The sequence below is a fragment of the Lipophrys pholis genome (genome assembly GCF_963383615.2).
Source record: "Lipophrys pholis genome assembly, chromosome: 16".
NCBI lineage: Eukaryota > Metazoa > Chordata > Actinopteri > Blenniiformes > Blenniidae > Lipophrys > Lipophrys pholis.
Window position 1 is genome coordinate 13,145,091 of NC_137634.1, and position 16,683 is coordinate 13,161,773.

The 16,683-nt window shown below is 41.8% G+C and overlaps 1 protein-coding gene across 1 annotated transcript in view; it reads right to left on the reverse strand.

Moving 5' to 3' along the window:
- Positions 1–16,683, reverse strand: part of LOC308121713 (glutamate receptor 4-like) — a 138,911-nt gene that overhangs the window by 34,783 nt on the left and 87,445 nt on the right. Inside the window, 5 exon segments of the mRNA XM_080483130.1 lie at positions 5,831–5,941; positions 9,254–9,358; positions 11,526–11,693; positions 15,429–15,587; positions 16,243–16,296. Coding sequence (XP_080339256.1) covers positions 5,831–5,941; positions 9,254–9,358; positions 11,526–11,693; positions 15,429–15,587; positions 16,243–16,296 — 597 coding nt within the window.

Genomic DNA, 16,683 nt, shown 5'->3' on the forward strand with positions numbered 1-16,683 from the left:
TTCCTGGTCTGCAGTGGTCAAGGGACTGAGGCTCATTGATGCATGTGGTCCCATCGAGGCTCCACCTCACATCTTACAGGATTTAAAGGTCCTGTATCTGCATGTCGGTGCCAGATTATTCAACACACCTTAAGAAATATAGTGGAGACCATAATATCACAATATCAGGTCATAATGATATGGCTAATCGGTGTGGAAAGATGTAATTATTTGACACATACTCGCTATCACTCCTTTTTTTTTATTTTGAGTGCACTTTTAAGTAAAGTGCTGCTTTGGTTTTCCCCCTGGTACTTTTTCACAAAAGTTGAAAAATGGAATTCATGATACGCTTTTAATGAATCGCAGCCACTCCACTGACGACAACTCCATTTGCAAGTTGATCTCTGCCAATAGTTTGGATGCATATCAGAGGGCAAACAGCCTTAATCCATGTGATTTATGGTGGCTGGGTGTATGACAGCGCTGGCAAGCCAGAGAGAGGAGGGGGAGTGTCGGACATAAAGGATGCGGTCAGCGTTTCTGGCACGAGAAGAGAGCGGCGCTTCAGAAGTCTTCTCGGCAAAGGCCAGCGTGGCTGACAGGCTGGTCAATAATCACAACCACGGCGCTTCACTCACCACTTAATGAGACTAATTAAACATGCCATTAAAACACACACACACACACACACACACACACACACACACACACACACACACACACACACACACACACACACACACACACACACACACACACACACACACACACACACACACACACACACACACACACGCGCGACACGTACACAACAACATGGGAATTGTCTGCACTGTATTTTCAGGCCGGTTTCGCGTGCGAGTGAATTATGCGAAATAAACAATCTGCTGCGCATGCCGTTTGCTCATGAGCCGTAATGAGGATGGGAATGGACGGCTCATTGTACAAAAACCCCGACCACGGCAACAATGCCGCACGAAGCCAACACAGTGAGTGAGTCACTACTCATTCTTGGTCATCAGCAGCCACTCCAGGCACTAATCACTTTTTATTTGATTGAATGCATGACATTGAAAAGAGGAACACATTCAAAAGCACACACAGGGAAACTTTTTCTTTTTTTTTTTTTCTCCCCGCAGATGTCCACTGTGCTTTTTTATCTGCGTTAAGGGCACTCCAACGGCTGCTACACTGGGACGCGGTGGCCTCTGTCAAGGTTCTTTCACCACGGTACTTTAATGAGTCTCACGACTGCTACAGGTTTTCAACTTTTGTTTGTAAACTTGCAACAACGGATTAAAACAGAATATCGGATTTAAAAAAAAAAAGAAAAAAAAAGAAAAGCAACACGGATTCTGTGTAAATTACAAAAATGACAGTATCGTATTGGTCACAATAGACATTATGCAACTTTGCCAAACTTGTCAGATGTTTCCTGGTTACATTCAGTTTCATATCCAGTGTCTTCTGCTTCACTGATTTTGCACCCGTTTCTGTTTCTTAAGTTTCCGGTTTCACCTGCTCCGCCCACAGTGTGTCACCCTCACTGCTATCCAATGCCATGGATGCAGCATTTGAAAGCTTTTGCACGGCTTGTTAATAATAACGTCCAGCAGCTGGATCTCACTTCTCATCCCTCTGGTACGATCACCAAAGCCAACGCTCTGGCTCGGTCATGTGTCCTCGGATCGCGGAATCTGTTTATCATTTACGAAAAACTTCCTCTTCTGAAGCGCCCCATGATTTTGTATTGTAGAACTTGATATGACACTGGGAGCTGAATAGTAGACCTCTTTTTTTTCAGATACAATTCTAGCGGGGAATAAATAATAAAAAGAAAAAGCTTGTCTTGTATTTGGACCAATAGTTAGAATAGTTTTTACACGAGAACCTCTCTGCTTATTCCATCACATTAAAATGAGCTGTACATAACAAGCCTTCTTAACTGGAGACACAAGTTTTGCAAATTGTTTCAGCACGCTGACTGTCATAATTTGATAACCAGCAGATTTGATTTCCCCTTTAATTGTAATAAAAAGCTACTTGCTGTGAGCAGTTACACTCTGGCTGCAGGAGATCGGGAAATATAAATATGACATATTCTGCAGAATAGAAATGAAAAAAAAAAGAAAAAAGAATCTGTTACAGCATGAATGCCATGTAACAATGGTGCTATTTCTTTGTCATATCTGCATGTTCCTCCTGCTCATGCATGTAACGTAGTTACATCTCAAACTCCTCAGGCATGCTATGTCCGCTGTAAGTGAGTACGGGCTGGAGTGTTTACGTTTGTTCTATGTCGGCCTGTTTTTCTTCTGACGTCGCCTGAGATCAGCTCTAACTCTGTACAACCTCGATAAAGCAGGGTGAATTGTTTTCATGTAAATAATATGCAGCACATTGTGAACGCCAGCAAAGAGTCAAACTGGGGCACGAGGACCCCCTTAGAAAGCTATATTTATCCGGTTTAATTGAAGTAAGATCAGAGCATTCCAATTATGCACGCACGAAAAGGCATACATATATAGGTTGTTGTTTTCTTTTTTATTTATTGCATTTACTGCCCTGTGGCTGAATCAACGAGAGGAGTTTCGCCTATCAGATTTGCCCCTGTCAACAAAATCCAAACATTTCCTCCACCCCCAATATTCCTTGAACAAAAGGGGTAAACAAAAACATAATTATAGCCAGATCTTTACTGCTGTTCCTGCCCTCCGGCAGAATGATATTGTGCCAGGTTTAAAGTGCAATGGAGGAATCCAAAGCCAAAAAGCACACTCCGTCAAAGCTTCAAGCTTTGTCCTGCCAATATTACGACGAGTTAAACTTTGTCCTCATCCGGAGGAGTTTTTCTGCTGATGCATCGAGCTCCAGGCAGACGAAGACAAGAAGCCCGGATGGGTCTGTTATCGCCTGATGCTTTAAGCTAAAGACAAATTATAGGGAAGGATTCAGGAAACGACTCAAGATACTGCTTTGAGAGATGATAAAAACTTTGCCGCACGGCTTCTGTCGCAATACTGGGAAAAATGCTGATCAACTAAAGGTTTGCAGGTAAAAAAAAATAAAAATGGGTGCACACAGGTGTCATCCTTTCATAGTAATGGTGTATTGGGCATGTGGTGCATTTGAAAAGTAAATGCAAATCAGCTCAAATTTTAGCAGTGATGCTGCTGATATCGTGACAAGACCTTTTTCTTTTAAATACGGATTTATCTGTTGTAAGACTCCAATATGTTTGAACCATGTGAAACCCTCGTTGATATGTCAGTCATGGTGCTATTTTGATCACCTAAAAAAAACAACCACATGTGCAAACATTTTATACAAGATGTTAATGACAGAGGCTTATTGTCGGGAAGTATTTAGTGCTGTAGCCTGACAGTGAGAATGTTGTTTTTTTTGGGCTGTAACAGCTGAGATCAAAAGCTTGTACAAAACAAATGAATGGATAGCCCAGTCGCACCTCCTCTTACCCAGAGTATAACAAAAAAAAAAAAAAAAGAGTTTTTAAGAAATAACTTGTTATTCTGCGATGCTACATGTCGGCTGTGATGTGAGAATCTGTTTGTAAAAGTTACAAATGTTTGGTTGCGGTAGGTTGCCGTGATATTTCCCGAGCTGCTCTGCCGCTGTTGTTTTTCATTTGTCAGAAAACTCTCACCAAGATAACTGAACTTTGAGAGAGGAAACAAGTAAAAAAAACAAACAAAAAAAAAACCCATCACCTCGCATTAACTTCAGGACTGAAATTTAAACGTACAAGATGGACTCGGTTGAATTGGGCTTGAAAGGTGAGGGGGAAGTGAATGTTTGGACCTCTGCTGTGTTGTCAGAACACTACAAGGGTGACTATGGGAGATTGAATGGCAGGTAGCCGGCGGAACTGGGTATATCACAGATAGCAGAAACAAATAATACATTATACATGCGAGACTTGGAAAAACAACAGAGTGGATAACAACCCAGACTGTCCGGGTCCCAGCTGCGCCCTGGATTCTGCACTTTTCACATGAATATGATGAAAAAAGTGCAAGAAAATCAATACCAATTGTTCTTGCTCAGTTACAAAAAAACCCATCATGCAACTCTTTAAAGTCAGAGGAAGCCTCGGGGGGGGAGAGAGAGGGGGGGGGGGGGGGGGGGGGGGGGGATTTAGTAACGCTCCGCTGCATAAAAGAGCTACAATGTGCCTTTAAATCCACAGCGTGTCGACGAAACTGTTGCTAATTTCACTGCTGTGCATATTGTGTCAAGACAGGTTACGGGATGAATGTAGACGGGCTTAATCAGGATAACTTGTCTTGGATTGGTAAGAAGCAACCATATTTTCACCAAACTGCAACTTTAGTCTGTTGAGATGCAGGCAGCTTGGATGAGAAATAACACCGGGATGGTTCATTAGGTTTAACAATACGCTCACAAACACGCTGAACAAACATCTGAAGCGAGAATGAAAGGCAGCCATCACGAAGTAACTATAATATCGTGCCGCGTAAAAGCATGATGGATATGAACTAGGATGACTATGAGAGCATTAGTCTCTCTAAGCTGTTCCGAGGCTCACAAGAAGACTTCTTGAGTGCATTTCGTTCTGTACAGTAAAGCTGAGAAAAGCAACACATTTAAAGCAAAGAAGAATTCAGGTACACAGGATGTACATTCATACTCCCGATGGGATTCAAGCGCTGGCAGGCCACACAAACACACCGGGCCATGACAATATATGAATCCAACACGCACAAACAGGTGTAGCGGGAGCTTGTTAATGCTAGAAAAACAGACACTGTGCTGTTTGGAGTTGGGAGGGATGGGGAGGGGGGGTCCCATTTTAGTCTCAATGGGTGTCCATTCACGAGCACCATCCCTTAAAAAAAAAAAAAAAAAAAAAAAAAAACTGTCTTGTTCCCTCCATTTGCATTTCATTTTCCTCTCGAGGGGCTCCATTATGGCTCTGAGTGGCTCCATTTCTTGTTCAGTTTTCCATTAACATAGGTGCTGTGTCTCTCCTCTTGCCCAGTGTCTTTAGGGCTTCATTTTGGCTCAGGCTTGTTGTGTCCATCACTCTGCCATTAAGGGCTTTCATATCCTGCTTGTAGTCCAAGTGGGGATCAGTTTCTTAAAATGGGGTTCCTCATCAGGGGCTGAAAAGAGGGAAGGATTGTGCTGAGCTGTGACTCTCCATCCCCACCTCCTTCCCTCCTTCCGTTCCTCCACTCAGCTGCTACACGTACGCTCAACATCTGGCTGTCTTCACAAGCCGTCTCACAGTCACTGTTACAGCCAGAGATTCACATGCCATGCAAAGGCCATTCAAGTGTGTGAAATGCTTTGATTTTTGTGGCTGTATGGGTGCTCGTATTACACACCCTTATAAGAACAAAAGCCTCAGTGGGAACAGCTGGCTATTGAGCTCTCTTAACTGCTTTCTGAGATGTTTATTAGTGTTATAAAAATAAATGTAAGTCATCGCAGTTAGTTTCGGGGTTGCGTGGATGTGTTAGTGAAGTTTATATGGTGGCAATAAGAGTTCTTTAGAATCAAAGCGTGTTATTTCTGAGCATTTTCCAGTCGCGGCATACAAATATAAAAGAATTTAAGGCTAATAAAAGGACCAATTCGGAGCACTGCAGTGGAGTGTGTGTGTGTGCATCCTTACAAACGTCATCTGTCTAACACTGAAGCTTTACAAAGAACATGATTCCTTTATAGAGGAGAAAGAGTCTGAGATTCAAAGTTTTGTTGCATATATCCTCATCCTGCATACACCTCAATGAAGCAGAGGGTGTGTGAGCGTGTGTGTGTGTGTGTGTGTGTGTGTGTTGGCGAGCACATGCTGGTCTCTTACCATGATGGTGGTAACAACAACAGTGCGATTCTCCATGCCAGAAGTATCATTTGGAAGCAACGGCGAGTCCTGGATCAGTACCAGTTTGTCTGCATCGTTCCAGTAGCCGATCTGCAGCCAACGAAACAACGTATGAGATTTACACCCAAAAAGTTCACACAAAACATCTCGCACAATGCCAGGTGCCACTATTTTGGAGGGAGGCGTGTAGTCGTTTGATGTAACAGTTGGATGTAAGAGCGTAAACAGCGTGGAGGAAAGCCGAGTCACTCACTCCGCGTCCAAGTCGCTTTAAGAGAAATAACAGTGTTTGTCTGAGCTGCTGAAACGCATGAATATCTAATTGAGTAACTTGGTTCAGGCAACTGGGTTTAGAGAAATAGGGATCTGGCCAAACACTGGTTGTGTATCTGTTTCAGAAGGACAAATATACCAAATTTTAAGTGTCTCTGAAATTACAAGTGCAAAAGTAAAGTCATTTTTTTGCCCAAACAAAACCAAAACCTACAACTTTATCAATCATTCTTCGAGTTTCCATCCATCTACCTATAACAATCTGCCCCGGACTCGCACTCATCAACAAATGCTTTCTATTGGTTATTGATCAACAGTTAACATTATGTTTAGGAGGCAAACAGTGTGAGTTCAGAGTGAATCCAGTTACACACCCAGCGCATGAGAGGTGACGGCATTTTATTTTAACTTTCAGATACATTATGTGTTTTGTCTGGTCTGTTGGTGAAATAGATTCAAACACTTTTCAGGAAATGTATTTTTATTCATGCTGTTAAGAACAATTAAGCAGAAAAAAACACTCTTACCAGCAAACATGGCAAAACACATGCTAAAGAATAATAAATACTGAGGGACATGCTGCTTCAAGTACATATTATTCAGATATTTTGGTCACCAAACGGATATTAACTTCTTCAATCCTTCTAAAACTATGGAAACTAATATATTCAAATATTATAAAACAATACGTGAGGTTGTGAAAAAGTGGTTATACTCTTCGATTTCAAACATCGGGGGCAAAAAATGGGCAATTCTAACTAAATATTAAGAAATGAAAAAGCTTAAAATTTTCTTGCACATGAAAAAGAAGAGCTACTCTATTCTTTCTTTAATGATCTGGTGGAGGCACTGTTGGTGTGCGTAGTTTACAGGATAACATTATTCCTGTGCATGTGTAACACACTTATGGAAAGCCATCTCCCGAGTTGTTGCAACTAATAGAGCTTTAAAGGTTTTGTTGCCTCTGTATCATTAGAGAATTAACATTTAATAAATGTCCTTCTTTCAAAATGTTGTTGTCAGACCCAAATTAATTAAAATGAGAAGTCAAATAGGAAGTTGTTTTCCTGTTTTTGCACAATGTGCGTATGTGTGGGTGTGAGTTTTTTAAAAAATATATCTGTTGTCCTTTTCAAAAGTTTTGATTTTAAGAGATGTTTTAGCTGCGGGGGAAAAAAAAAAAGCAGTTTGAAGTTTCATAAGAAAGTTTCCTCTCATTCCGTGAAGTATGAGTCCTACCCCACAGGCGATCATTATAATCAGATTTGAGTACTTTTTTTTTGTTTTCTGTTATTTTGGGTTGTGATCCTATGATACTGCAGGGTTACAACATCTTTGCGCTTTGCTCAGAAATCAGCTGCACCGCGTGTAACAAGAGCCTGGGCTCCTGATCACTCGTTACATGTATATATATCAGCGTCACTGCATTGTGGTGCAATGTCACTTAAAAGACAACAAGCAGTAATACTGAATTACTGCCTGACCTCAGATGAAACTGCCTCATGCAAGATTGATGCTGTGATGCTTCTTTTGGTCAAAGGGGATTTTGTGCGCGGCTGACAGAAATGTCACTGAAGCCGTCATGCCAAAGTCCTTGAGGGTCAGACTGACCGGCTGGAGATGACAGACATGTTGGACATTGAAAGACAAACTGATGCCTAATGTTGGGGAAAATGAATAGTTTATATGGGAGGAACAATATTGTGTTGAAGTGAAGTGTTGATTTTTGCAGCTTTGGGTCAGTTAAGGTGGAGACGGTGGGAGCGGAGGGCTGCGATTGGCTGCTTCCCTCCAGCATGCCGGAGCATCGGGATGACTGAGGGACAGGGAGAATGTAGGAGAGAGGCTGTGACCCACAACTCACACAGATCGTGTCCTGACAGGACCCACGCTGTGGTGGAAAAAGACAGGCCAAAGCAGCTTGTGATTGATGGGAACTCCTCTCTGCCTCCCCCTCCTCTACCTCAACCTCCACCTCCTCTCCTCTACCTTGATTGCTTTCTATTTCATTTCATCCTCTCGCCATCACTCTCACAAGGGCTCCCTCTCTCTTTTTCCCATTTTCCCTGGATTTCATCCGCACACATCCATCCTCTCGTAGCTTTTCTTTTTACCTCAGCCTCCTTATGATAATAGAAAAAGGCACACTGCATGTTATCTCATCACGGCGCCCAGATCCTTCACTTGACAGCAGCCCGCACACCTCTGTGTGACCATGTGGCGCCCTTCATGTTTATGATCGAGGATGCAAGAGCAGTGAAGGACGTGGGCATAAAAAATATGCTTCATAGGCCACATTAATACAAGTAAGGAGGCTTTTTTAACTAATAAGTTTGAGAGCAATGTAAAATAATGTAAATTGCTTTTTACTATTCAGTGATTCATTTTGCTGTAAACATATACGACGCACTAGTCTTGTCTAGATGAGACTATAGCTCCATACTTTCTAAGCTTTAAGTGACAAATCGGTAAAATAGAGCCCTTTTCCATAACCATCCAATAACATGACAAATTAAACTGAAAGTTCTTGGTGCTGAACTTCAGAGATGGAGATGAATAAATAGTAAATATTGAAAAATCTAAAGAGATCGCCATACTATTCCCCCATAAAACAAATGTTAATATTCTACTTTACTTTTGGATACAACGCAAAACAATGTAGAGCCCCTAAAAATGCTGCATTGGCTTCATTAAATCAGGATTTCTTAAGACCTGGTAGTAAAAGCTGATAAAGCCCTGATATGCAAAGATGAGCAAATTCCTTTTTTAGGATAGAACAAAATCCCCCACTACATAATTCAGTCCATTTTGCATTGTTTGATAAACAAAAACACATTTTCACAGTAACCTTGAAACAAATAGTTTTCACGTTTAAGATTAGAGGATGGTCTTAAAGTATGTAGGAAAGACTTTTTAAATGAAGCTTTTTGTCCAAGAAAAATAGGGAAAATCATCACAACTTAATAACGGTAACGTACTAGTCGATATGTGTCACCCCCCCGGCGCCCTCCGTTCACCTTATGTGCGCAAACACACACACATGCACACGTACACACACAGACAGACAGACAGATCCACAGCACTGATGCAACGGACAAAAAGGTGTGACAGTGTGGTGTGATGTTTTACCCGTCTGGGTCCATTATTCTTCAGCTCAAACACGTCCATAGTGTAGTTGACCCTGCGGCCATAGTGGTCAAACTGGACATTACCTGTTAATCCCTGCAGCCGGACCTGGACACACAGACAGAAACACAGCCTGACACAGCCTCCTTAATCACAAATTCACATTTAAACCCTTTGATTTCTATTTTCATAGCAAATAAGTTCATTCTAATACTCGTGAAAAGAGTTATATTTTAATCTACCTTGTATTATACAGGTAAATTGAAATGAATGACTGCAAGTAACTAAGTCTTCAAGTAGATTCTGACACTTTTGATACTTTGCATTTCTATCTCCTGCAACCATTTACATCTTAAACTTACATTTGATTAAGAAAAAAACAAGAAGTATTTGATAAGGTGTCACTTTTCTTTGAAATACCCAGGTTATAGTGTTCCAGTTGATGACAAACATTATGGACGCTTCCAAAAAAACCTGTTCTCGCTCTGGCATTATATGTAGTGAAGTTTTAATATTCTTATGAAGTCAGTAATTGGTTCTAATTTCATTCATGCATTATTGATATACACATTCAGTTCATTTAGTTTATTACAAATGAAGGTAATTTTTTTTTAAACTGCTGTGGAGCTTCAAACCCTGTTATCAAGACATATTCTTTTGATTTTCTAAAATTGAAAAACACACAGAGCTCAGCAGCTGTTGTTCACATATTAATATGCCAGGAAAACAACAGGTGTTTTATTGTCCAGCACTCTGGCTGTCTCCTCACAAGGTTCACACTCAATGGGATTTTCTCACAGCAGGAGTCATTTACTCTTCTCTTGTCAGTTGTTTTTCTTTTCATGAGCTAATCAGATGATTGGTTTGGATTTTCTGCAGGGATCCTGTAAATACTGTTGTTCCTAGAGGAGCATGAAGGACTTTATATTACGTATACTTTATATTCTACAGTTATTGATGAACCCATCAAAATCTGATGTAAAGTGCAAATTTCAATGACCTGCTAAAGTCAGTCACAAGCCACATCATCCACTATTCTGAACTTGTAATGAAGTATCATTTAAACGGTGTAGTTTTCTGAGAAAACACTGAAATACACTTCAAACTGGTCCGGTGGAATTAAATGACTAGTTTTTTTTTCTTCCTGTGTGTGACGCTTCATTTATACCAGGTAGTGCTCGGAGGCATTACGCCAGGATAAACATGCCAGCTCACGCTCGCCTCTTCAAAGATGCAACAGCCCATCGAGGCCGAGATTGTGAAGATCAGAGTGAAAACAGCATGAAACAAGTTGAGACGTTCTCAGTTAATTTCTCCTTTTCAATAACACACAAGCCAACACAGACATATCTGCAGCTGCTGGGAGCCACTCCTGCTCTCTGTGAGTGTGTAAACAGATACATGTAAGCACGGGGATTACAAAAGAAGCGTGGCATGACTTTTTCTTTTTCATCCGCTGAGATTATGAGGCTCTCATAAAGAGAAACTTGATAATCAAATAACTGAAAGAAATGAACATCGTATTTAAATGACTTACTTTACAGTCACTCAAATGGATCAATGTGTTTTTTCTTAATTTACTTCATTTTAAACCTTCATTGCCAATAAAAGAAAATATGCCTGTTAGACAATATGTTTTGCTTAAAATGTTAATGTAGATGTTTCATATGTAATGTAGGATTAGAATTTTTTTTAGCTCTGATTATCAGTTTTCTTTCTGATGCACAGTAGTACTTTTTCTCTTCTCTCTCCTGAAGCAATACGATGTAACAACCAACAACGTAATACCTGCCAATAAGGTGAAAACTCAGGCTGTGTCGATTGTACTAAAACGCATAATGCAATAACTAATAGTGTAAAAAGATATTCGCTCCATTATCATAATGACATTTTGCCAATGATGTCATAGTTATCACACGATTGACGCACCGCTAAAACAACCCTTTCAAAATGCAATAACTGCGGCCAATAATGTAATAAAACAGAAATAAAGATGGATTTCTTGGGAAATAAAAGCATTTTTTTTTTACAGTTTGCTCATCAAAAATAGGCATAGTGGATGAGGTCGACGTCATTCATTGAGGATACAAACTCTGCAGCCCTCTCAATTATAGTTGTATAAAATCTTTGGCTATTTCATTACATTATTTGCTTTATTACATTCAGAATGCCAACGATCATTACGTTCCGTTACACCCCAGGCGCATACAATAGAGAAAACATCTTTAAATTATGTTTGCTTTTAATTATAAACAACATGTTTGTTCTCTCTCACCTGTTTGAGAGTACGCTCCATATCTATGCCTTGGTTCCACGGGGCCGCTGGGTTTGCGAGACAGTCGCCGGCATTTCCTCTCCTGGAAATGTCCACTTTCTGCCTGCGCAGGTTCCTGAAGGCCTCGGCCATCACCATCACCCCGTCATAAGTCAACGCCGAGGTGTACTGGGAGACAGGAGGAGGTGATCAGACATTACTGTGTGCAGACCCAGCTGCTTTATGTGCACATTTCTGGGTTTTAAAAGCAGCTTAGCATCACATAAAAACCACTGCTCGAGAAATTATGGCTCAACTCTGCTCGATTGGATTTATTAAAAGGAGGAAAATAACCCCAGTAGGTACAGGCCATGTGATTTTTTTTTTTTAAATCAGCAGCTCTGCAAGCTGAGGCCACCCTGCTGGCCTGCATGTTTTGGGGTATATACATACAGTGCTGGGTGACGCACGCCCGGAATAGGTATGAGGCCAATTAAATGCTGATTTGGCCGGACAGGCAAAATGTTCCTGCAATATTCGCTGGTCAGATCTCTTTAAAAACAATCTGCGTTAAGGCCGCCTCTGAGAGCACGCTGCGTTTCTGCAGGGCCAAGCAGAGCACGGCTTTTACAAAGAGGCAGCACTTTTCCTCTGCTCATTATTTTCTGGGAATGAGAAGGAGGAGAGGGAGAGAGGAGCAGAGCGCAGTCCCCACAGTATCAGCCTCCCAATTTCCCCTAATCTATCTTTGACCTGAGGACGCCGTGCTGCCTCTGATTATTGTCTCAAAAAAAAAAGAAAAAAAAAGAAAGAAAGATCACCCTCTTGCTCATGAGCCATACATTTCCCTAAAACTCACCGCTGGCACAGCGGGAAACTAATTGAGGGAATGACGAAAAGGCAGCACGATGGAGAGTGATTTGAGGGGGAGAAAGAAAGGGGAAAAGGCGAGTGTTTAGTCCAGCCAGGGTAGCAGTCTGGCATTAATTATCCCGGCTAGCAGGAGTTCATTAACTTTGCCTCCGGCCGGGGGTGAATCCTATTCATTAGCCCACTGCTCACTGTGACATTATGGCTCTCTGTGGAGACGGCTGCACGCCATCCCCCTGTTACTCTCTGACGAGCTGCCCCCTAACAAACACTCTCAACACACACACACACACACACACACACACACACACACACACACACACACACACACACACACACACACACACACACACACACACACACACACACACACACACACACACAAACAATCAAGGTGAGAGATGGTAGGGTCAAAACTTTGATTCCTCAAACTCTTCTTTACATCTTCAACTTCACCGACAACGCTGCAAAGACCGTTGTTCTTTTTATCCCTGAAAATGAGGTGTTTAAAAAGGTGAACAAATTGGAGATGTCGGTCAGTCATCGGTCCATCACTGAGCTACCGTCTTGTTTTCAGGGGAATACAGAGTTTGACACGTTTTCTTTTTCACATAATGTAATTGCTGGTATAAGTACACTGATAGTAAACATTAGACTTCTTCTGTGGTTTGTATGTTTTCCCTGGGTGTTTATCCAATTTGAATGAAAAGAGCTTTTACATTGAAACGGTGGTGTGAAATAGCGGTCAGCATGCTTACTTGTCTGGTTACCTGGTGGCTTTAACTCATTCCCCCTTTGTGTTAATTTGAAAGCTTTCAGAGATGTGACGTCGTGGTTGACACTTACATTCACACACAGCAGACCGGGTTTGAGTCCAGATTGTTTTTTTTTTTTGGTTTCCTGTAACTGTATTCCTAAACTGTCAATCAAGAGACCCTCAAACTAAATCTACAAGTTAGACTGCAGCAAATCTCGCTCTCAGTTAGCATTCTAAGATCTAATTACTGTGCAGAAGAATTGAGGTGAAGGTAATGCCTAAAAAAAATACCAGAAGTATAAGAAAATCAGAAGATCAGATATTATGGATCTACAAAGTCATTTCCAGTCCACAAGCGGCACACCTCGTCTGGCCCTTGATCCGGTGCACAGATGGGATGGGAGGCTCACACAGGAATCATAAAAGCAGTCGAGTCAAATATCATGAAAGCTTTGCAGGCTCAACACTGGTTTACCACCATTTGGTTATCCCCCCCCCCCCCCTTAAAACAGCAAAATAAAATACTTCAACAAAACGTGCGACAGTAATGGACAAGGCCTAATGTAGTCAATAAAAAGCGTCATGCAATTATCTAAACGGCTTCGCCCAGCAGTTTCTTTCTGAATGTGTTCATTTCTGTCATCACTGTACTACAACTGTACTTGTAATTAGCAGTTAAAATCCCAAACCATCTGCCTCCTGCTGCATATTTGAGGTGCTATGTGTTAGGTGATGCATTTCTGCAACATCCAGATGTTGGGCAAGTAAATAGAATTCTACGGAGAGCCCCACTCAGTTTGTTTGGATGTTTCTGCCTCAGAAAAAGCGGCGCTTTCACCTGGCGTGTAGAGTATTTATTACACGTTGCCGTCTGTTCGAGTCCCGATAATTCAAGCATCTAGGAACAAACACATTGCGCTTGTTGATGCGGGGTAAAATACGACATTGTGTGTTCATAACACATAGAAATTAGGAGCGATATTTTCACGATCCTGCTATGCGAGAGCTCGCCGTCACGCACAGCACGGGGATGTCTCATTAGTTTGCTACCTGCTGAGTCCTGGAACTTCAAAACACGGGACATTTGTCTCTGCAAAGTGAGTAAACATGCCACAAGAAGGTCCGAAACGCTGTGGTGTTAATATATTAGCAGAGAGAAGGGCTGAGTGTGACTCAGGCTGAGGACAAACTTAGTGGGGAGCAGAGTAATTTAGGCCTGAGTGGATTTCCAGGAGAGATAGAGCAATATATCAAGAAACTGCGGGGATAAACACACACACACACACACACACACACACACACACACACACACACACACACACACACACACACACACACACACACACACACGTAATGTCATGCAATATCGCCCTGTGGTGTAAACTTTTAATTTGAACCACCCCAATCCATCAGACACACTGCAAACAGGCTACACACACTACACACACAATCTGCTTGACTCACACCACTTCCGCTCGACTGCACCTGGTTTTTAAAATAGAAATCTTTGTTGGACACACAGATTTGCTCGGGGGAGGAGGTTTGCTAACCACCGTGGCGTGATGCCTTCTTGCCCCAGTGCCATTTGCAATCTGCGTGGATGGAAAAAAATCTTTTTTTTCAAGTGGGTCAGTCTGTCAGCTTGCTGCATGCAGCATTATCGGTGGCTGAAGCAGATCTGACTGCTGACGACGACGCCCGTTCCTTACATGCTCTTGAGTACAGTTAATCTCAGATTACTTTATTTCTCCTGGCAGACAGTTAGTATTATCACTATTGCTTTAAATACCTTGACAATGTGCTGCAGATTTACTTCATCTTATTTTGCTAGATCCTCTGATGGATTTTTTAAATTTCTTTTGGCCGCATCACATTGATTCTGCTGCTCTGACTACCTGCATGGGCTTATTTAAATGAACTATGGATTCAAACACCATTATCTAGGGAATAACTCACAATTTACAGCACTGTCTTCTTTAAATACTAAAGTTTTGAATCCACTTGATGCTAGACTCGTACCGAAGCGGACTACATTTACAGTGTCATGTTAGGTTTTTTTTTAATTTATGATTTGATTATTGAGTCGACGTAACTTGCTCACGTTCCTGTTTATCTACAGCTTGGGGCTTCACTGTAATGCGTTTGCATGTTATTCTTATGCCAGTATGTTGCCCTCTTTCAACAATCCAAAGACCTGTTTGTTTATCTGGTGGGTCTCAAACACCCGGTATGTGCCATAAAGGGGTCTGTATCATTAAATCTCAATAAAGAATCAAATTCTATATATCATCACTCACTTTTGGTGGAGCGTCGGAGCCGGGGTATTCCCTCTGATCCAGCTTATTCCAGCGCTGCATCAACTTGATGACCATGGGATTGCTGAAGTCGACCAGCTGGAAGCCTGTCACGTTGGCTCCACCATGCATGAAGCGCTCCAGGTTGATGTCCTTGAAACCCTTGAGGAGCAACACAGGAAGGAGTGGTCACAAACGCTCACAGATCTCTCTCTGGCAGACATGAAACAAGGAAGTGATCGGCATGGCCATGACGGTAGAGGAAGACCTTAACAATAAAGGTTTGATTACAGTAATGGCCATGCTTATCAAGTAATTACTACTTATTGTTTTCTGTGCAGCTTGATACAGTTTATACTTGATCCGGTCATACTGCGTTTTACATCACTATACACCTACTGCCACATTGGAGTTGAGGCAGTGCTGCACTGAAAAAAACTGTAGTCGATTATACAAGACATCCAAAAAAGAAACGCTGAATTCCAAGGATCTATATCTTTTCATTCGTTTGGGCTGTGACAGTGGACTCTAAGTTTGTCGTTGCTTTTATTCATTGATGTCAACATTCAGCCAGCATCATATCATTATCAGGTTCGGCTTCTACCTCCTTTCAGCGCTAAAAGATTTATTGAACACAGTCTTTAGATCAATACCATACAGCTTTTCAACATAAAGAGTGAAAATTACAGGGTGGAGATAGTAAGAAGTGCTTGAAATGGAGACGCACAAATGGAGGAAAATAGATGTGATGGGAAGAAAGCCAGAGAGAAACAAAGATAGAAAAAAAAAAAAGAGAGACAAAGTCCCTTTCTCTCACCAGATTGGCCATGATATAATGGTAGCCTTTGACATGCTTCCCGACGCTGACAATCTGCGAGAAGGCAGAGCAGAGCTCAACGTTAAGCTGACTGGATTACAGCATTGCAAACGTTAATTACATTAAATGATGCATATGACAGGCCAGTGCATGTGTGTTGACACAGCGGGTCCATCGGGTCTCAAGCGTGAGAGATCGAACGTCTAAACAAATGAACGGGCCGTCATGTCGGCATCTTGCCGAGGAAGTAAACACTTCACGCTTTCAGAGACATGACAGTCCTCACAGCTACACAACACATGCAACCACCGGGCTGCGTCCCAGTGAGAGAAACTCATTTTGAAAGCTGACATCTGCTGGGAAATCCCACCGGACATCCAGGTAATGAGGGCGTGAATGAAGCTGAAAATAAAATCTGCTTTGGATCTTTGAGGAAACCCA